The following is a 23,724-nucleotide window of genomic DNA, read 5'->3' as shown; positions in this document are numbered from 1 at the left end:
AAAGGTAGACTGTTAATTTCTGAACTCCGGTTGGTATAAAATTAGTTCTTTGATGCAATGTTCACCTGCTGCATTGTTTACATTGTTTCAATGGAATAAAGGTAATAAAATGCAATCAAGTGGACGTTGGATGATTATTTGGATATGAATAACCTTCGAGCGTATGGGGAAATGTTGGAGATTGGCACAAGGTAATGATGCTCATTTGAAGAGCCAGTGCAGACACAATGGGACAAATGGCCTCCTTCTGTGCTGTAACCATCCTGTGATACAATTCCAAGAAGATGCATGAGTGCAGCCAAATGCCTGGCAGGCCCCTGTGTTGTTAATGGAGAAGATGTTTATATAGAATCTCTACAGTGCAGAAACAGGCCATTAGGTCCAACAAGTCGACATCGACCTTCTGAAGAGTAACTCACTCAGACCCATTCCCCTACCCTATTACTCTACATTTATCCCTAACTAATGCACTTAACCTACACATCCCTGGACAGTATGGACAATTTAGCATGGCCAATTCACCTAACCTGCACATCTTTGGATTGTGGGAGGAAACTGGAACACACGGAGGAAACACACACAGACATGGGGAGAATGTGCAAACTCCATACAGATAGTCACCCGAGGCTGGAATCGAACTGGGGTCCCTGGCGCTGTGAGGCAGCAGTGCTAACCACTGAGCCACTGTGCCACTTTCTAGGTTTTATTTCTAGGTTTAGAACAGGCAGTGTAAATTCATTCATCTGTTAGTTTTGTTTTGACTTCAGAGCTGATAGCCCAGAGTTCGGTTGAATAGAGAACAATTTATCTCCCAACAGCACAATCTTGTTTAGTTCAGTTCAGGGAATAGGTCACTGTAGCAGTAATGATTTTCTAGCCCATGTCATCTCTCAGTCAGGAGAATTGACAGCTTATTCCCTGTCATTCTTAGACTTATGAATGGACTATCTAACTTCAGATAATGCTGATGGTGTTAATGTTGATCCAGCCTAGCACATGCCCTGTATAGTGTAACTGTCCAAGTTATTATTTCACACTATGATCTGTCTGCTCTTGCTTACCACAATCTGCCTGCACTGCTCATAAACAAAGCTTTTCACTGTACTTAGGTACACGTGACAATAAATAAATAAATCAAATCAAATTTGGAATAAAAATCTTCACATTGTTCAAAACAAAAAGGTTTAGTCTATCATACTTGTGGAAGTTTCATGCAATCAGATTCAGAAAGGAACTGTAAACTTTTGTCTAAAATTCCACAAAAGAAAATGGAAGAACCATTTGAGTAGAAACTGAAAGAGTTGAGACAAGAGTATAATTTTGATGGACTTGAGTTTCTGAAACAGATGGTGTTGGGAAAAATGTTGAAACATTGATTTGATTATCGTGTAATTGTGTCTAAATTGTTGTCTCTATTCACAGATTGGCGCAATTTCAAGGGCCGAAGGGCCTGTACTGCGCTGTAATGTTCAATGTTCTATATTATTTGGTTTGTTTTAACTTTTCCTGTTTATATTCTTTCATTAAAGAACATGTGCAGCTTTGTGAAATATTTTGCAGTGATGAACCACCACACTAACTAACTAAAACGAATTCACATGCCAGGCTTCATTCTGGGATCTGATTTGTTCATTATTATCATCAGCTGGCATCATAACAAGAAACAATGTGGCCAAAATAAGGAGAAATCTTTGCAATAATTAAACAAATTGGTTACAAAGAGCAAATTTGGTCCGAATGGTTACTTAAAAGTGAAGTTGCCAAAGCACAGACAACTTACGGAAAGACCAAATAGCACCCAGCGAAGCAAAAATCAGAGGTATTTTAGAGTTCACTGTGTCAAAGACAAAACATGAAACATTGCCATGTATCAGCATGAATGGATTCTCTTGGAAAATTCATCTTAACTTTAAGCAAAATTGTTAAAAGCAGTTACTTAAGCAAGTTTGTTAAAGAAAGGCAAGAAATATGAATGGATAAAAGAATGTCAGAGGGTCAGAGAAAGCTTGAAAGCTTTACTAACTACCACACTGAATTCCATGGTGTCAAATTATGGGGAGAAACTGAAACTACAGAAGTTTGGTGTAAACCAGAACCTGCTGGAAATACACAGCAGGTCTCAGAGACTCTGTGCAGAGAGAAACAAAGTTAATGCTTCACTTGGAACATGGGGCTCATTCAGGAACTTGATCTTGACTTGTACTTATCCACTTTACACCAGATATGCAAGCAGCTCTCGATCTTTTCAATTCTACATCCAACTTTATCTCTCCTTGAGAATAGTGAATTCATATCAACCTATGCCTGATTAGTTTCACTTCCCTTACATATTGAAGCCAAACCAAATCAAGGCAGGACTTATACACTTAATGGTAAGGTCCTGGGGAGTGTTGCTGAACATAGGGACCTTGATATGCTGGTTCTCAGTTCCTTGAAAGTCGAGTTGCAGGTAGATAGAATAGTGACAAAGGTGTTTGGTACACTTGCCTTTTTTGGTCAGTGCATTGAGAATAAGAGTTGGGAGGTCATGTTGAGGTTGTACAGGACATTGGTTAGGGCACTTTCAGAATACTGCACACAATTCTGGCCTCCCCGCAACAGGAAGGATGTTGTGAAAATTAAAAGGATTCAGAAAATACTTACAAGGATGTTATCAGGGTTGGAGAGTTTGAGCTATAGGGAGAGGCTGAATAGACTGGGGCTGTTTTCCCTGAAGGGTCGGAGGCTGAGGGGTGACCTTATCGAGGTTTATAAAATCATGAGGGGCATAGATAGGGTAAATACATAAGGTCTTTTCCCTGGGGTGGGTTGGTCCAAAACTGGAGGGCACAGGTTTAAAGTGAAATGGGAAAGATTTAAAAGGGACTTTTTCATGCACAGGTGGTGTGTGTATAGAGTGAGCTGCCAGAGAAAGTGGTGGAGACTCGGACAATAAGAAAATTTAAAAGACATCTGGATAGGTATATGAATTGGAAGGGTTTAGAGGTATATGTGCCAAATGCTGGCAAGTGGGACTAGATTTATTCCAATATCTGGTTGGGATGGATGAGTTGGACTGTCGGGTCTGTTTCCATTCTGTACGTATCTATGACTATAATTTGCTAAGCACTTCCCGTACCTGTGCTGGTATGTACCTCTCTCAAAAAGTTACAATCAGTGAGGAGAAAGATTGCACAGCTCAGCATCCTAAAAAGGGATGGTAATGACTGTTTGAAAACAAAGACCACCACAAGCTAGTGGAATTTTGAGTGTACAGAGCAGTTGATTCCACCAGACCCCTATGCTACAGGGGGATCCAGCCTACCTGTCAGTGTTACATGAAAACGGCAAGAGAAATTCTATCACAAATTCTCCTGTTTCATCCTTCAGATTCAACATGTGATGATTAAACAAGTGCTCATGTACTTCTCAATTTCAGCTCCATCAGCATTCAGTCTAAACTTCTGCAAACTGTGATGGACTGGGCTCTTTGCCTGGAAGGTTAAGAACTATCTCACTCTCCTGGCCTTATTTTCTAAACTCCTACATGACCAATGATCCAGGGGAGGACACAGAAAATGCTTCCAAGACTCCCTGAAGCCTGCTTGAAATGTGGAATCATTGTCTTTAATGGACTGGAAGGAGCTTGCACTGATTATTCAAAACTGCAATGATAAGTTCATCAAGCTACAACTTAAGTCAAAATGTCACAACAGTGAGGCAGTATGGCAGCAGAGAATAAAAGCAAAGAAAGGAAATCCTGCACTCCGGATCCCAATACCTCATTAGATATCCTGCTCCATGTGACCATAGATCTGTGGTCAAGAATCAGGATCCAAAACAGAAGCTTGTGGCATTGTGTAGAGGACATTTTTGTCAAAACAGCTAATGGCAATGACCTAAATTATAGGTAGAGGGCTAGGGAAGCAATGGGAGAGATGGAGAGTGTAAGACAAAGTGTCCTCATCAGATCAATGTCAGGCACTGCCCACAAGTGGTAACTGAGAGAAAGACCTGAGGTCTGGAACAGTCACTGTGCAGTGAGAAAATATATTCCCACAGCACTCAAACTGGGAAAACCTCAGCCCTTGATTCAAGAGACAGCATGTGAAATAATTAAGATAGTATTTATAAATTGAAATGCCTGGGCCTGAGAGACAAACTATTCAATTTTTAAGTAATATTACCATGAACCTTAGTGAACATGTTGTGACATTGGAGACAGTTCAGAGGAGGTTCAGTAGATGAATCCCAGACATGAGGGGTTTGTCATATGAAGAGAGATTGAACAGTCTAGGCCTATACTCTCTGGAATTTAGAAGCTTGAGGGGAGATCAAATTGAGGTACTCAAGATGATAAAAGATGTAGATAAAATAGACGTGGAGTGGATGCTTCCTTTTGTAGGGCATTCGAGAATGAGAGGTCATAGTCTTGGATAACGGTAGCAAACTTAAAACAGAGTTGAGGAGAAAGCACTTCTCCCAAAGTGATGTGGATGTATGGAATTCAACACCCAAAAGTGTGGTGGATACTGAGACAGCGAATAAACATAAGGAGGAGTTAGACAGATTTTTAATTGGTAATGGGTTGAAGGGATATGGTGAGAAGGCAAGGAAATGGGGGTGAGGAGCATATCAGCCATGATCGAATAGTGGAGCAGACTCAATGGGCCAGATGGTCTAATTCTGCTCCTAAATGAGCTTTTGAACCTACAATTAGTTTTCTCTAAATATGTTGATGATACCAATCTACATACCATTATGCCATACAAATTCAACACCAGGAGCAGTAGAGCCATCAATGCCAGCACTGTGAAGTGGGAGAGACGTATGGAGAAGGGAAGAGATTTTCTTGTACTTTGTTTATCCATATTGAAAGTTCACAATGCACTCGCTTGTTGTAAGTCTGCAACAAAAATTAAATTTCAAATCAATTAATGACAAAATTGGATATTCTTCATTGAAGGATCCTGAGGGAGTTTAATTTCACAAAATGCCCCAGAAAGGAAAGCCATGCTGGAGAACTGGAGACTGTGAAATGCGGCAGCAAAATGGAGACAGGGACAAGGGAGATAATTACAGATGAGTCACTATTATTTCAGCTCTCACTAAAAATCAAACCATAATCACAGTGAAACACAAACTCTCAGGGCCAGTAAACATTGATTATAGGGAAGTAAATGGAGAGAAAAGACAATGTGACTGGAGCAAAGATCAAAAGGAAGAATGAGGAGGGAATAAGTTGCAGGTGGCAGAGACATTGGAGAACTGTGGGTCTTATCAGTGAGAGAGTGTGAGGAGGGTTCATTCTGGCTGACTATTGTGTTTTGTGGGTAGCCCAAGATCCGACCAACTGAGGATCATACGACATTTCCATTTGATATGGTCGTTGCCTGGCAAATGTGTGTCATGAATGTTACTTGCTAATTTTTAGTCCAAGCCTGGATATTGCCCAGTTCTCATTGAACGTTGACATGGACTGTTTCAATGACTGAGGAGTCATGAATGGTGCAATCATGATTAACATTCCCACTTCTGACCTTGGGTGGTGAGATAGTCATTGATATTGGCCAGTCCTAACACACTACCCTGAGTACGCCTGCAGTGATGTTCTTGGACTGAGATGATTGACTTCTGCCAAACAGAACCAGTTTCTCAAGGTAAACATTATGTCACCTTTTTATTCAGGTGTTACCTCTTTTGATGTTTTCTGAAGACAGTCCAGGGCTTTCTTATTCTTCAGAGAGGGAGAGAAAAATCCTCCTTGTCCTTGACTTAAAGGAGTAACCTCTAGTTATAAAACATTACCCCATATATCTCTGGAGTGATCTACAAATATATTTTCCAAATCCCTTTCTCAAGACCATTCTGGATATTATTTACGAAAGTCAACCATCACTTATTTAAGGACCAGCAGAAACTAGCCTGGTATGTCCAACGAGGTATATCCTCACAGATACTCCACTCCTTCCAGGTACCAAATGAGTAAATGCTCTCTGAACCACCTCAAACACACCATTACCTAAAATTGAAGTCCAAAAGTTCATGCAGTAACCAAAATGTTGCCTCACAAATGCCTTGTACACCTGAAACACACCCTTATTTTTATGTTTAATCCTCTCACAATAAAGGAGACGATCCCATTAGGTAGGATCTTCTTGATTCGGTGCTATCGCTGTGAACTACTTAATTGTGACCCAAAGGCATCTCTATCCCTATACAACTCAGAATTCTGCAGTCAGTCTCAATTTCACTACTATTCTGCCATTCAAGTTTCCTGTCAACTGAATTACTTCATATTTTCCCACATTATTCTCCATCTGCCAGTTTGGGTGCCATTTAAAAAATTCAGCTTTCACGCCTTTGCTCCATTCGTTGAAGTCTTGATGTAATATATAAAAAGTTGAAGCTCCAGCACAGAGCCCCGAGGGACTCTACTCATCATATCCTACCAATCAGACAAAGACCCATTTCTGCACACTCTCTGTTAGCCCCGAGCTCAGCAGTCAATCTTTTATCTTCCCTAAAGCTGGGAGTTTTTATTTCTTTTCTCTATAACCATTAAACATTAATCTGGACCTCAAGTCTTTGCAGCTCCAATTAGGCCCTGCACATGTGACCATGAAACCCACATGAAGTGTCTCATTGCTCACATAGTAGAGGATGTGTGCCCTACATAGCTGAGCTGTCCTGCCCGTCCTGATCACATTTAGACTATTTAAACCGGTGATAAGAAAAATGGAAGTAAAATTACTCACCATTCAATGTCTCTGACTGCCTGTTTCAGTGTTCCTTCCTTTCCTTCTCTTCTCGGTACCATTGAATGTCTGTCTTGGAATCTGTTTCTTTCCTTACACTCTCAATGTCTTTTTGTGCACTTTTGGTCTCTTATTGAAGAAGAGATTTAAATGCATTTTGATGTTCAGAGGAGGTTTGCTGGATTACTACCTGGAATGAGTGTGTTGTCTTCCAAGGATAAGTTTGACACTCCGAGCTTGTTTCCTCTAGGGTTTGGGTGAGTGAGGGATGGTTTAGTGGAGATTTATAACATCTTGAATGGGATTGAAAAGGTTTATGTGGAACAAATGTTTCTTCTTGTGGGTCAGTCTGGAACAAGGGAGCCCCGTCTTTAGGTACCATTGACTGCCTGTCTAGAAATTTTTCTCTTGCTTGATCATCTCAATGTCTCTTGTGCAGTTATTGTTTCTTATATAAGAAAAGGTGTCAATGCATTCTCATGCTCAAAGGAGGTTGACAGGAAGGGTCACTAGACCCAAAATGTTAACTCTGATTTCTCTACACAGGCATTGTCAGACCTGTTGAGCTTTTCCAGCAATTTCTCTTTTTGTTTGCTAGCTTATTATAAACTGGTCTTGTTTCCTCTGGGGTTTGGGTGAGTGAGGGATGAATTGATGGAGCTTTATAACATCCTGAGCTTGAAAGGTGAATGGGGAAAGGATTTTTTTTTCTTGTGGGTCAGTCAAGGGAGCACTGTGTTAAAATTAGGTCCCTTTTTAGGACAGAGATGAGAACATTTTTCTCAGAGTATTGGGTTTTTGGAATTTAAAGTTGGAACAATAAGAGCAGCATGAATGGGTGGAGTCAAGCTCCCACAAATCCAGGGTTTTAGTTTAGCTTTCAGTGAGGTGTTGGGGATTGGAGGATGGCCATAGAAGCTGTCTCTCTCCCTCTCCCTTTTACAGCTAAAAGCTTGAGTTCTCTCTCTGCTGCCAGAATCGCATGTGAGACAATCAGTTTTACTGACTTTGCCTTTGCCAATGATGTAATTACAGGATCTACTTTATGGGAACCATTGCTGTTTAATAATTAAATTATTCTGCTTTGTTTTCCAATTGGACTCATTCTTTTGTTTGTATGTTAACAATTGAGTAAGAATAACATGTATACTGCTTACAGCTCTGTGTTTAACCAATTAAATTACACTTGCCTTGAAAGAAGATAAAAGTTAGGATCCTGACTATCTTCTTTGGGATATATTTGACGAGGGTTTAGCCTGGTCCATAACAACACAAACAGATCAGCTATGATCTTATCGAAGCAGGCATACACAGCCAAATGGCCTTCTGCTACTACTTAGTATGTTTGCATTTTCATATATTTTCATTAAATCAGAGAGTAAACAACCAATTTCATCCCAGGTATTCCTGTCTCGTCCTTCGTCAGTGGCTGTTCTACACTGTCTCCTCTCCAAGTCTTCTTAGAATGTTTCCATTAACACTGTTGCCTGTTGACACAGATACATACCAGGATCCTGCTGACACAAGTCTCTAAGTTGCACAAGGATCATTCCAAGCAAAGTTGAAACCTGCCTTCGACTTCTGGTATGGAAATATTATTTAACCCTTCGAGTTTAAAAATCTAAATTTCCCAAACATAGCCAACAACAATGGGGCAGCACGGTGGCTCAGTCATCAGCACTGCTGCCTCACAGCACTAGGGATCTGGGTTTGATTCCAGCCTCAGGCGACTGTCTGTCTGTGTGGAGTTTTCAGTGTGTGTGTCTTTTTCCTCCAGGTGCTCTGGTTTCCTCCCACAATCCAAAGATGTGCAGATTAGGTGAATTGGCCATGCTAAATTGCCCATAGTGTTAAGGTGCATTAGTCAGGGGGTGGGTTACTCTTCAGAGGGTCATGTGGACTTGTTGGGCCAAAGGGCCTGTTTCCATACTATAGGGAATCTAATCAGCAAGCAGCCAGTAAACATACTATGCAGGGAAAAGGACAGGTTGAAGTCCAAGTGGGATCATACCAATATTAGTTTTCAGAGATTTGAAATCTGCATAAATTGGCTATCATGGAGTCTCATCAGCAAAACATGCAAACAGACAAGGACATTTTAGGCAACAAGCAGATGATTGAACTGTGGAGCTTTTCGAGGTACAGAGTGCCTTAATATAGCTTAAGGTCACACCAGAATAATAGCACAAACAGATTAAAGTTAAACAAGAATTGGAGCTGTCTATCTCAAAGAAACTGCTGATGTAAAGGTACAACTTATGCTATTAATCCTTGGAAACCAAGAAAATGTCAGGATAACAGAAGACTTCCTAAAATCCCATTGTATAATTTCATCTGATTGACACAAAAGAAAGAGCATTGACAGAGCAAAAACACTTACTTTCATGGAATATTCAGAGCTCCAAGACCAAAGTGAGTGATGATTTTCAGATTGAGAAAGGAACTTCAGAGCGAGAGTAAAAAAAAAGACAGGGGAAGAATTTCATGCAGAATTGAGCCCTTGTTAATTTTGGAATCACCTGCAGAATGAGGATCCCTGTTTTCGAAAACATCTGAGAAATACATGGGAAGGTAAAAAGGTTCTTATAGAGTTCAAAAGTCAATTTCCCTGAGAGCAAAGATGAACTTTGTTTCATTTACCAGACATAGTTAAGGCAAGAAACTGACCCAAAATGGTTCAGTCAGGTATCAAATTTTATTCATTCATGGGATGTGGACATCACTGGCTGGCCAGTATATATTAACTGTCCCTAGTTATCCTTGAGAAGATGGTGGTGAGCTGCCTTCTCAAACAGCTCCAGTCCACATGTTGTAGGCAGTCCCACAATGCCCAAAGACTGTCCTGATGGGGAATGGACATGTTACGGAATTGGACATCCATGGTAAAGAGGAGATGGCTGGAGTCTGCAAACTGGAAATTCTGAAGCTGGTGCAAAGCATCAGAAGAATCGTGGATGTAACTGGGCGGGGACTGGACAGGGGATAAAAGACTGAGTTGAAGTAGGAAGAGATGAGTTCTGTGGGGCGGGAATAGGCTGAAACAATGGATCTGCCTGGAGTGGTCCTGTTTGTGTGTTTTGGGAAGGAAGTAGAAGTGAGCTGTGCAGACTTGGGAGCCAATCAGCTTGGAGGCAGTGAGGAGGAGATCATCAGATGAAATGAGGTTGGTGACCATAGTTGATACAATGGCCTGATGTTCCATGGTGGGGTCAGAGTCCAGGGAGAGATAGGAGGAGGTATCAGAGAGCTGGCACTCAGCCTCTGCAATGTAGAGGTTGGTCTGCCAGACAATACCAGCACCACCCTTATTGGCAGGCTTCATTACCAAGTCTGGAGGTAATTACAAAGAAAAGAGGTGTTGCGGGTAGCACATGAATTACCCGTAAGAGGTCATTTGTAAGGAAGGACAACTCAAGCCAAAATATAATAAAAGTTTTTACTGTCCTGGATTGCATAAGGATGTAATTGAATTTTGCAGGATATGTCATACATGCTAGGTAATTGGAAAACGTCAGGCACTGATAATACCGATTTCCGCATTTGTGGAACCTTTTACAAGAGTGTGAATTGATTGCGTAGGATATCTACCTAAAAGAAAAAATGGGAATCAGTATTTGTTGACAATGACTGATGTATCCACTTGATTTTTAGAAGCCATTCCATTATGCAGCATTACAGCTCAAAGGCTTTAGAGGAGTTTCTAAATTTTTGCACGAGATACAGATTACCTATGGAGATACAATCAGATCAAGGGTCAAACTTTACATCAAACTTATTCTAGAAAGTTATGGATAGCTGGAAATAAAACAATTCAAATCCATTGCGTACCATCCAGAATTGCAGGGAGCATTAGAATGGTGTCATTAGACTTTAAAACCTATGTGAGGGTTTATAGCTAAAATAATCCAGAAGATTGGGATAAAGGAATTCCATTTGTACTTTTCACAATTACAGGTGTACCAATAAATCTACCTCATTCAGTGAATTTGAATTAGGTTTGGGGCATGATGAGAGAGGACCACTGAAATTAATTAAGGAGAAATTGGTGAGACAGAGGTCGGGGTCCACATATTTGGACTGTGTCAAATTTTAAAGGAGAGATTAAATAGAGTGGGGAAGTTGGCTAGACAGCATTTAGAAATAACACAACATGTGATGAAACAGGAAGCTGGCAAGAAATCAAAAATCCGCAATTTTGTTCGCAGATAGGAAGTGTTAGTGTTACTTCCAGGGGTAGGTGAACCTTTAAGAACAAATCAAATCAAAAGGAAATTGATTGAGGTGAATTATTTAATACTAATGTCAGATAAAAGAAACCTCATAGAGTGTGCCTTGTGAATATGCTCAAAAGATACTTTGATAGGGAAGGAAAGTAAAAGGAGAATGGGTTACTGGTTACAACACAGAGTGAAAAATCTTCAGATGAATCCGAATTGGTCTTCCCTCAAATTAGATTAGACAGTGAGACAGTTGTCAAAAAATAGGAAAAATTATTGGGTTCCCATCCAGAGAAAAATCAAAATGATCTGATATGGTTATTACAGTCATGGGATTTATGGGAATACGCTGTGAAGTACTTAACCAACTATGGATGATGTAGATATAGGAAATGCTGTTCCAATTAAGCAACATCCTTACTGACTTAATCCTCTAAGGTTGACACAGGTTCAAATAGAGATTGAACACATGCTCAAAGACAGCATACTTGAAGTGAGTTACAGTGAATGGAGCTTACCCGTAGTAATGGTACCATTACAATGAAGAGTAAACAGGCAGGAGACTGGAAGAACACAGCAAGCCAGGCAGCATCAGGAGGTATGGAAGTCGAGAGTTTGGCTGTAACCTTTCTTCAGGACTGGGGTGGATGTGGGGGGAGCTGCAGATACAGGGGGTGACAAGGGTAGGGTGGTGAAGTGGGCATCGTTGAAGACAGAGGGTATGACCTGGTTGGTCAATGGGATGAATGAATCTGGTTGGTGGCAGGGAGCAGTGGCAGTGAGGAGGAGGGACTCAGAAGGGAGTCAGAGATGGGGAGGGAGATAATTTGAAATTGGAGAACTCAATATTGAGTCCTCTGTGCTGTAGAGTGCCCAGGCAGAAGATAAGGTATGGTTCCTCCAATAGACACAGTGGTTTGTTTTGGCAATGGAGGAGGCCAAGGATAGTCATATCGGAAAGGGAGTGTTTGGAGGAATTGAAATGGGCAGTGACTGGGAGGTCCGGTTGGCCCCTGTGGCCCCAACTGCGATATTCAGTGAGCTGTTCCCTAAGTTTATGTTTGGTCTCCCCGATGCACATTGGGAGAACCTGATGAAGTAAACTGGGTTGGAAGAGAAGCAGGTGAACCTCTGATTCACCTGGAAGGACTGTTTGGTGCCCTGGATGGAAGGGAGGGAGGTGGTGATTTGGTAATTTTGGCAATTTTCTGCTTGCAGGGGAAGGCACCTAGGGTTTCAGTGGTGGGGGTGGTGTGAACCAAGGGCGTTTGGAGGGAACGGTCCTTGTGGAAGGCTGAGAGGGGTGGGGAAAGGAAGATGTTCTTGGAGGTGGGCTCTATTTAGAGTTGGCGGAAGTCTTTAAAGATGATGTGTTGGATGTGGAGAGTCGGTTAGGATAAGGGGTCTCTCTCCATAGTGCGCTGAGGGGATGCTTTGAGCAGTGGAACTGGGAATAGAGGTGCACAGCGGAGGGCCGTCTGGATGATGGAGGGAGGAAAAGTGCGTTGTTCAAACTGGGTGGACATCTGGGATAGTCGCGAGTGGAATGTCTCCTCGTCTGAGCAAATGTAGCGGAGGTGGAGGAATTGGGAGAATGGGATGGAGTTCATGCAGGATACTGGGTGGGAGGAGGTGTAGTCCAGTCCCCACTTCACCACCCTGCCCCGTCTCTCCCTTTATTTGCAATGGCCCCCAAACCCACCCCTAGTCTTGAAGAAGGATTACACCTGAAATGTCATCTTTCTCCACCTCCTGATGCTGCCTGGCTTGCTGTGTTCTTCCAAACTCCTGCCTGTCTACTTTGGATTCCAGCATCTGCAGTTTTATTTTGTCTTATGACTTATGAAGAAGGTGGTGGGACGATTCCTTGCATTTAGTGGGTTTTATCGGTAGTTCATACAAAATCTTCGTGGTGTGGTTGGTCCATTGACTGACTTATTCAAGAAATGGAGAAAATTTCAGTGGAAGGAGACTTGTCAGAAGGCATTTGACAGCCTGAAAGCTGTGTTAACCACTGCCCAAGTGTTCACCACAACCAATTACATATTGCCATTCAAGGTGGCTATTGATGTGATAACGTGGGTGTCAGTATTGAACTCTTGCAAGATGATGATGAGAAGATAAAAAGACCTATTGGTATTTTTCCAGAAAATTGAATGATTGTCAATGAAAATATCCCACAATTTTGATCTTGGTGTTGCTGTTACAACATTTCAATATTGATATTGCCAGTAAAGTCTGAGACACTTGTACATTCTAATCAAAATCCATTAAAGTTTTTGGAGAAATTTAAAATTCCAGTCTGTTTTGCTGGAGCTTTATTATTGCTAGTAGTGTACTAATAGTGTAAGATTAAGGGTTTTTAAAAATGATGCTACCTTTGTATATTGATCTTTTTTTTAAATGGGCGAGGTGTGACGATGCTGTGGCTTTAAGAGGTTATTTTGTTCTGGTTATTTTGAAGAGAGGTTGTAAGGCAGGGGAGATGAGCAGCCTACCAAAACCACAAGAGTAAGCAGCTTGTGAGTCCATGAGGTGTTTTTCAATGTTGCAACAATAGAAGCAGCTTGGATGGGTGTGACCAGCTCTCTCAGACCAGGATTTATAAATTTCAATTTTTTAGCTTTAAGCAGTTGCTGTTGTGGATCTCAAAGAAGTGGAAGCAGTTTTTCCCTCTCTCAATTACAGTCAAAAGCTGAGGGTTCTTTTTCTAGACTACTCGATTGCATGTGAGACATAATCTGTTTTTCTAAATTTGTCTTTTAGCCAAAGGACATGGTTATGGGATATTAGTATATTGGAACAGTTAATTAGAAATAGTTGCTATAACTGTTACTCTGTTAAGTTTTCCAATAGACTTAAGTTATTCTAAATTTCTGTTTCTTTAATTGCATTTTAACTATAATGTTTAAATAAATGGTGTTTTGCTTAATTTTGAGAGTTCGACCAGTCATATTGCTTCTGGAACATGATACTTTATAGTTGCCTTTAAAATATGAAAAGGCGACTTTCTTAAAATATTTTGGAAGGGGGTTCTGATCTGGTCCATAATACTATTCACAGACCAATTATATCTGCCTCTACCACTTTTTCTGCCATCAAATTCCATTCCCACACCTCCTTCTCTGTGAAAAAGTTGCCCCTCAGATCCCCTTTAAAACTTTTCCCTCTTCACCTTCAATGTACACCCTCCAGATTTAAATTCCCGAACCCTGAACAAAATACCTTGCATATTCACCTTATCTATGCCCCTCATGATTTTATCAACCTCTATACAGTCATCCCTCAGACTCTGATGTCCTAATCTATCCAGCCTGTTTTTATAACTCAATCCCTCCAGTCACTGAACATGGTAGTAAATTTATTCAGCACCCTTTCCAGTTTAACAACATCCTTCCTACAGCAGGATGACCAGAAATTGTATGCAGTATTCCAAAACTGGTCTCACCAACGTCTTCAACAGCCATAACATGATGTTCACAACTTCTATACTTAATGCTCTGACTAATGAATGCAAGCACTGTCACTTCACTACCCTGTCTACCTGCAACTCCACCTTCAAGGAGCTACGACTCTCCACCCCTCGGTCCCTATGTTAAATAACATTCCCCAGTGCTCTCCATTAACTGGATAAATCCTGCCCTGGTTTGCCTTACCAAAATACAACATCTTGCATTGATCAAAATTAAACATCATCTGCCAATTCTCGGCCCATTGGCCTATCTGATCAAGAGATCACTTTGAGAGAGAACATTCTTCACTGCCTACTAAAAGTTTGGTATCATCTGCAAACTTACAAACCATACCTCCTATAGTTTCATGTCCTTGAAATGTCGTAACTGTACCTGCATCAAACTTAATTGAATTTGTAAGACACAATCTCGCACAACCAATGCCAAACTGACTATTCCTAATCAGTCTTTGTCTTTCCAAATGTAAATCCTGACTCTCAGAATCCCTCCACCACCCAATGCCAAGATCCAGCTGACTTGGTCTGTCGTGTCCTGGCTTTTTCTTGCAGCCTTTCTTAAACAATGGAACAACATTAGCCACCTCCAAACCTCTGACATTTCACCTGTGTCTGTTGGTGAAACTAATCTCTTTACAAGGAGCCTTGCAATCTCTTCCCTGGATTCCCATAATGTTATGGAGACACCTGATCAGGTCTTGGGGATTTATTGATCTTTATGCATTTTAAGACCTTAAGCACTTTTTCAAGACATCACTATTCAGTTCTTCAATTTCCCTTGCTTCCATGTCTTTCTCCACACTAAATAGTGGTGTTCAATATTCGTTCAGTATCTCACCCATCTCCTGTGGTTCCACACATAGACAGCTTCATTGATCTTGAATGGACCCTATTCCCTCCCTGGTAATGCTTCTGCCATTAATGGACATGGAGAATTTATTAGGATTTTTCTTAACTTCATGCGGCAAAGCTATCACATGCCCCCTTTTTGCCCTCCTGATTTCCTACTTCTGTGCACTCCTCCTCCCCTATACTCCTACAGGGATTCACATCATCCCAGTGTCTAGATCTGACATTTGCATCTTTCTTTATCTTGACCAGAGCCTCAATATCTCTAGTTGTCCAGTGTTCCCTCCACCTTCCAGTCTTCCCCTTCACATTAACAGGAGCACACTGTCTCTGAACTCCCGCTATCTCATTTTTGAAAGCCTCCCACATGCCAGACGTCCCTTTAACTGCAAATAGCTTTCTCCAATCAACTTTTGAACATTGGTGTCCGATACCATCAAAGTTGGTCTTGCTCTAATTTAGAACTGCAACTTTCAGATCAGACCTACCCTTTTATGGAATCGTGGAACAAATGCACAAATTCATCCGAGGATTACAATGGTCTCCCCTGTCTTGGTTGGCATCCAATTGTTATAGATTTGACACCGGGAGACGGTGATGATTCAGAAACCAGGAACAATTAGGTCAGAGACCTCGAATGAAGGACCTAATGGTACAGATGGTTTAACCCTTTGCCTTTACGAACCTAAGCTGGACACCTGGAAACTATCAATGTGTGATGGAACATAAAGGACAAGGATGACATCACACTATTGGCTTCCTTAGGCCAAGGGGCCAAAAGTGAGTACTATTAGGGAAATTTAGATTTTAATGCTCTAAATGTTAAATGTTACTTGCTTACTCTAAGTAGAAGGAGGTTTCAACTTTGTATAGATTCATGTTCAAGCAGCTTACAGAAATCTGGAAGAATCATGTGAAATGCCCAATGAGGCCTTCCTTGATATCAGGGGCAACAATTGGCATTTTTAAATGGAGTCCCAGGAGTCAAGTTGAGATACTTGCCAGGCAGCAGTGACATTCCTATTTAAAGGTAATTATTACCTGGAGTCAGACTCATTAACAGCATTTCTCACCACATTGCTGTCTTCCATCATCTTGTAAACCACATGGAACTGAAAATGGCTGTGACTTCACTGGGAGTGGGCAGGGTGAGTGTTGCCAACTGTGAGGGGCAGTCTGGAACTTCAGGTGACATGGGACCCATCAAAGGGCAACACCAATAAACACACACACCTGTACAGTGAAGGTGAAACAGAGATTTACAAATGTGAGCATGTATCTACAATGCAGGGTCACCAACGTGCCCTCAGAGAGTCTTCTTCCTTCTCTCTATCCTTCCCACCATGTCTCGGTGCAGTGTCTGGGTCAGTCAGCAGTTGGAGTGGAGGGACCCTGCCGTACAGCAGAATGTGTTGGCCTCAGAGCTTTGGGGTAGGAGTGTTTGTGCCTAGAGGGATCAGACATGCTGAGGGTGTCCTCACCAGGGGCAAAAGCTCCCTTCTGGTATTGACCAGACACTGTCTGACACTGGCAAGCAGGGTGGGGGTGGAAGGCCTGTCACCTCTGGAGTGTCGAGAGAGAAGGGATCTCTGGGGGGACCTGTCTATGGTTCCTCCTCTGGCGGGTGCCTACTGGCACTGCCCTGTCTCCTTGTGGGGAAGGGGCACCTGGAATAAGCTCAGGGTACCTTATACCCCCATCACCTTGCTGGGGTGCAGGGAGGCAATGACTGGGGCGATGGTGTGCAGCTCTGTCTGCATAGCGAGCAGGCTGTGACAGGGCTGGATCAGGCTCTCCATGGCATCCACCAACCTGTCCATGGAGACAGCCAGAAAATCACATGCTCGAGGAAGCAATGTCTCCATGATGATACTACATTCCTGCAGCCACTGGGCTATGGGGGCAGGGATGGAGGGAGGGCATTGATGCCCCACCAACCTGCCTGCTGCCCCTATCTCTAGTTGTTGCATGGCACCATGTGCTCCCCTCCTACCTGAGTGGGGACCTGCTCCCCAGCGTCCTCCAAGTGCCACAAACCTGGGGCATTCCTTCCTTGGCTGAGATGTGACAGTAAAAGTGTCCAGCAGCTGGTGCTCCCATCTCTAATCTCAATCAAAGACATTCCCCTACCCACCCCCACCTCACTAACCCGAGGTGTCAGTATCTGAGCTGGAGGCAGGCAGGATGCAGCCTTGCCTGTGCTGCTTCTAGGGTATCCGTGCTCTCTTTTTCAGAGGTAGTGAACCATCATTGTCAGGAAGGCTAACCTACCTGCAACTTCCTGCTGACTTAATGTCCAAATTTCAACCTGCTGTCAAAAAGCTGAACATTGACTTCCTGACCAGGTACGTTACCTCACCCATCTTTCAGCATCAGTTTGCCCTCTTGCTCATTTCCTGTCTTGCAGGTCTTATACATTTTAATACCTAGTTAAACTGGACATCCTGAACAAGCTGAGACCTGCAAAGGAATCCTTGTAAATGCCAGGCTCCTCATATGTCCACCTGCTGTCAGGCTTGGTGAATTATTGTAAATACCCCAGATACCAAAGTTCAATCAAATTTGAATTTAGTGTTTTGATGACATCAAACCAATGAAATGATCCCATGATTTGGGGTATAAAACTAGACATTTTGAACAGTTAGGGAGAGAACAGCAACAAGCGCTAACAAACAGACTGCCAGCCAAATAGCTCTCGGAAAGGTAGCTGTCTATAAGTCATTTGTACAGCAGAACACCAAAGTTGACCCAGAAGAACCTACAGCGAAAGTTTATCATCCGTAGACTATACCGGGTTTGAAATTGGTTTTGCCATACGTGTAAGAGGGAATTTATTGGACCAGTATTGGAGAGGAACAGGTAAAGATAGATTTAAGAGAAAGGAGTTGTAAATAGTTGTTGGTTTTAATATTCTCTGTTGGACTTAAAGAATAAAATTGTTAATTTTTGCTTTAAATAGTGACCTCTGGGTTAGTTCTTTGCCTCTCAAAATTGAATAGATTACAGCGAGAGGTGAGCTTCTCAGTGTGTCGGGTTTAAATTAGCAGAGGGGTTTATCCCGCGTTGTAACAATGTTCAAAACAACTTTTGTTATTGAAGACAATCTTTAAACTGATCATTAAACATTAACCTTTGAGTATTCCACACACTCATTGTTAACATTTTAAGATGAGACATGAAACAAAGTATCTGATTGTTCAAAAGAAATCTCAACTTCCTTATAGGTCACACCATACAAAGATTAAACCCTGTGAGCACGCAATTTAAACTGGCTGAATTTGAATTTGTTTTTGTTTTCAATGGCAACGCAAATCCACCTATTTGTTTCCAATTGTGCTTTTAGTCAGTCCTTGCCAGCTTCCTCCCTCTCGTTAAGGTACAGTACACCTACACCTTCACAACAACGTACTATCTAATATTCGGATGAACCGGTTCTTCCATCACTGGTTGATTTTCTGGAGGTCAAGCTGACGTGTTTTGATGAATTGGACTTCTTTGCATGAAATTGTGTTCTTCATCAGATAACATATACTGAGTGTTCTTCATCAGATAACATATCCACATGAAAAATAATCCTTACCTTTTCAATACATTACGATAAAACACAATATAGTACAACACAGAAACAGGCCCTTCATCCCACTAAGCTTGTGCCAATTCCTAGGCCTTATTTAGACCCACCACTTATTGCACACACCTGTCAATTATCCCTTTGTTCACATCCCGATGATGTATCTAAGAAGACACACCTTAAACATTTCTAACTTTCCTGCTTCAACCACCTCCACTGGCAGTGTGTTCCAGTGTGTGTTCCACCCACACTCTCTGTGAAATTTTTTCCCTAAATGTTTCAGCTCACACTTTGTACCTGTGCCCTTTTGTAGTTAGATTACCTACAGTGTGGAAACAGGCCCTTCGGCCCAACAAGTCCACACCGACCCTCTGAAGAGTGACTAATGCACCTAACACCATGGACAATTTAGCATGGCCAATTCACCTGGCCTGCATATCTTTGGATTGTGGGAGGAAACCAGAGCACCCAGAGGAAACCCACACAAACACAGGGAGAACATGCAAACTCCACACAGTCAGTCACCTGAGGTGGGAATTGAACCCGGGTCTCTAGTGCTGAGAGACAGCAATGCTAACCACTGAGCCACCGTGCCACCCTTTCCACCCTGGGAAAAAATTGCCCTTTCCACCATGGGAAAAAGCCTTTAATTATCCACCCTGTCAGAAATTTATTGAACTCGATCAGATCAGCCCTCAGCCTCCATCTTTCCATTGAAAACAATCCAAGTTCATGCAACTTCTCCTCAATTCTAAAATCCTTCAGTCCAAGCAACATCCTGGTGAACCTTCTCTGCACCCTGTCTGAAACATCCATGATTTTAACGAGAGTAGAGGACAGGAAGGCCGAATGGCGTGTTAGCAGCACTGTAGAATGACCGTATATACTCATGTATAAGTCGATCTCATGTATAAGTTAGCCCCTCATTTTTTTGGCCAAAAATCTTGTATTTTCTATACATCTCATTTTTCAGTCGACCCTACTAGATCACATTGTAAAACTCTTCCAAAGGAAACTGTATGGTCCCATTAACTTATTTTGCTGAAATTTCATAGAATTTTCAGAAAATATCTGCTTAATGAAGAAAATAAGAAGTGCTATCTCTTCAATACATTCAATGTTTTGGGATCAACTACTCCCTGTGGCAATGAATTCCATAGGCTCACTACTCTTTGGGTGAAGAAATGTCTCCTCATCTCTGTCCTAAACGATCCACCCTGAACCCTCAGACTGTGATCCCTGATTCTGGACACCATTGGGAACAATCTCTCTGCATCTACCCTGTCTAGTCCTGATATCAGCATTTTATAAGTTTTACAGATAGTACATTATTTTGAGGAAGGAGGAAATAAGTTATGTCTTTTGACTTAATCGTTTTCTTCTTCAAATAACTTTAATCAACTGTAACCACTTCCAAGAGATAATTTTTTACCATGCTTAAGAAACAAATTCTAAATCAACATTTCAAAGCAACTTTCAATCACCATACATTCCCAAAATGCAAACTAAACTCAATGTTTTCCCCGATCACGAGTTCTGGGGAACAAAACCAAACATGTTATACGAGAATCTCTCTCTCTCTCTCACACATGTATTTCCAATCTCAGTTTTTAACTCTTTGTTTACTCTTTACTTGTAATGAGAATGAAACATATTATTGTTTCACTTTATAGAACCAGTAGTTATTTAACACACAATCACAATAATGTACTTTCATAAATCTCAGCTATGATAAATATCTGCTGATCAATGAATTTCTCTTTTAATTACACATGAGCTCAAAGTGCTAATTAAATTCATTTTCAGGCCTTATCTTTGTTTTACCACTCACTTTGCAGCCCAAGTGGCTTTGTGGGGTTCCAATTAGCTTTAACCATTTGGTCAATTCAGTTGCCTCTCTGCTGGGGTAAAAAGTTCGAGGATAACATGCTTCCTATCCTATGAATTCCCTGTCTATCATTTCAATTTTTTTAACTACAGCCCAGACTGCAGCTATAGGTGCAGGTCTTTCTGGTTCATAGGGTGGTAGGTCATCCCACCCTTTGTTGATACACATACGCCTTGTCCTCTAATCCAGTCCAGTCAATGTCATTGCCCTCACTGTTCTCTGAGTAGAACAGAGTACTGAGTGCCTCCCTGACTGTGACCACTGTCCAGCCTTTTGACTTTAAACTCTCACATCTGAGAGCTGCCACCCTCTCGGTTCCTGGCTCTCATTGGCCATATTTCTAATGAGGGCTGTCAGAATTACAACTGCCTTCTCACATTACACATTTCCTTGTCCGTTCCACCAAGCTTTCTGCTCTGGTATCAGGGTGTCTAATCACACCCCCTCCTGATCATCTCCGTGAAAAGCTTCTGATTGCAATCTAGTGCACTTTATACCAATGCCCTTTCTGGACCCATATTATTTTACCATTGTCCTTAGGCATGATCCCTTCCAGACCATTTCCTGCTACCATGGTCTTGTGCCTCCCTGAGTGCACTTTTCTGTTGACGTGAGCTGCTGTGGGGTTGAACAACTCCATGGTGCAGACCAGACCTATGGATTGTGGACCAACACAGCACATCTCTTTTCTCCCTCATTGTCCTTTTTATGCTGCAAATTACAGCCAGGATTGACTACAGCATTTGCCCTGTTACTAAAGGATGGTCATATTAAACATACTCACCCAATTAGGACTCACGTAGTCAGGAATGGACCGGTGCAGTACCTTGCTCACAGTGCCAATTGTTGGGGAAAGGTTGTCAAAGAGAAGAATTGAGTTCAATATTTAGCAAGAGAATTGATTTTTATTCAGAGCTCTTTATATTGCAACATGGGAAAGGTTCCTGGAACAGTGTTCATTGAACATTTTGGTGTTCTTCGTCATGTACAGCATTTCTATACATTTTCAATTAAATTTAGTTACATGTTAGTCATATCCTCCCAATTTATACGTCCAATCCTGTAAACACATGATGAAAAATGGACACACCTAGTTTCACCATGCTGTCATGGTATTTATCAGTGTTATCTAATTTCTCCTTAAATAAATTAAACAACTCCAACCAGAATGTTATAAACTGTTTGCCAAGGTATCCCAAAACAGCAAAGCCTTCAAATCAATACGAATACAAGCCAGTGCCAACGCAAATCAGTCATATTTTTATTAGGAACAAAATTACAATAATGTTTAATAATAAACCATATATTTTTTATCCTATTTGGCCCCTTAAGATTATATTCCTTCCCGAGTATCATGCAATCGCTTACACTCCCTCGTCTCTGTCTGTAGAACTGTGAAGCTGCTTTGTCTATTAGTTGGTCTCTGTCCTTTGCCATGCCTTGGAAGGTCCCCAGAAGATGTGAGAGTTCAGTCTGAAGGTGAACCTTGTTTTTGTACTTTTACAGATGGTTTTCTGGTACTTTAGTTTTAGCTAATGAGGAAGGCTCACTTGATAGTTTGAAACATTGTCAGTCATTTGGATGGTTGGCTACTGTTAGTTTCTTTGTGTGAGCAGGACATAGTGCCTTTCTGTCTGGGCCCTCCTTTGTTTAATGGATAAGTTGTTGGGACGAGACAACAGCTTGATGTCTGGTTTGGGTGCTTTAGAGAGGTAAGTATTTAGAATGAACAGTTAGACATTTTCATTGTACATGTTTCACCGTATAATAAATCAATAATCTTCTATGTGTTAAAAGAAACCTGATTGATGGATCTTTTTGTTTTAAGCCTAATGTAGAGAAAGCATGATTGGCTATAACAGACCATGAGCACTAGATTCACCCCCTGGGGAAAGAAATATCCATGCTCACCCTGTCAAATCTTATATTAAATTCAGGATCTTATATGCTTCAACTAAGTCAACCCTCACTCTTCTGAACTCAAATGGAAACAACTGCAGCCTGTTAAAGCTATTCTCACAAAACAACCCACTAATTCCAGGTAACAACCTAGTCAACCTGCTTTAAACCACTTCCAATGCACAGGGTCAATAAGATTAAGCAGGTCAATGCGTGGCTCAAAGATTGTGAGAAATGAGTTTGAGTTCATGAATTCATGAGACACTGGGGAAGAAGGCATCTGTTCTGATGGGATGCTCTTCATCTGAGCTGTGCTAGGACCAGAGACCTAAGGAATTGTGTAACTGGAGCTGTAGACAGAGCTTTAAATTAAATGGTGTTGGGGGGGTGGTTGAATAGTTAGAGGGAAAAAAATAGAAAACCTGAATTAGAGGAGGAGGTAAGATTGCAGGACTCAGGAGAAATTAGATTAAAATCTCCAGAACAGACTCTAATGCTATGATCTGGCTGCACAGCTAGCAAAACAAAACTTTTCACTGTACTTACATACACGTGGCAGCAATAAATCATATCAAATCAAAATGTTCAATTCCTCTTGTAGTAAAGGATAGCATTTAGTGATTTTGTGCTGTACCTTCATCGTAAACTTTAATGACCCAATCCCGATGAAGCGCTTATGCCTGAAATGTTGATTCTCCTGCTCCTTGGATGCTGCCTGACCTGCTGTGCTTTTCCAGCACCACACTGTCAACTCTAATCTCCAGCATCTGCAGTCCTCACTTCTTCCCTCCAAACTCATGCACCAGAACACGTAACTTATTCTGCAACTCGCAAATCTCTGTTGTTCTCCATTCAGTAAAATACTTTTCTTTTTTAATTCTTACTGTAAAGGAAAATATTATTTTCCCAAGTAATATTTTACCTGCCAGATGTTTGCCTGTTCATTCAACCCATTCCCATTTGTAACTTCCCTATGCCTTCTTCACAACATACCTTCCTACCTATCATGGAGTTGTCTGAGAATTTAGGTGCCATGATTTTGCTCCTCTCCTCTGAGTCATTGATGTAAATTGTAAAAGGTTGAGGTCCAGCCT

General features: G+C 41.5%; 1 protein-coding gene across 1 annotated transcript in view; it reads right to left on the bottom strand.

The window, feature by feature from the left end:
- LOC122555271 (NXPE family member 3-like) overlaps positions 1-4,880 on the bottom strand; it is a 41,944-nt gene extending 37,064 nt beyond the window's left edge. The window contains exon 1 of the mRNA XM_043701095.2: positions 4,737-4,880. Within this exon, the coding sequence (XP_043557030.1) occupies positions 4,737-4,850 (114 nt within the window). The 5' untranslated portion in view covers positions 4,851-4,880. The remainder of the gene's footprint in view (positions 1-4,736) is intronic.
- Between the last annotated feature and the right edge of the window lie 18,844 nt (positions 4,881-23,724).

Source organism: Chiloscyllium plagiosum, unplaced genomic scaffold, assembly GCF_037043375.1.
Source record: "Chiloscyllium plagiosum isolate Xiang-an unplaced genomic scaffold, Cpla_swu_hap1 HiC_scaffold_12, whole genome shotgun sequence".
Taxonomy (NCBI): Eukaryota; Metazoa; Chordata; class Chondrichthyes; order Orectolobiformes; family Hemiscylliidae; genus Chiloscyllium; species Chiloscyllium plagiosum.
This window is presented reverse-complemented; position numbering and strand designations above follow the sequence as displayed.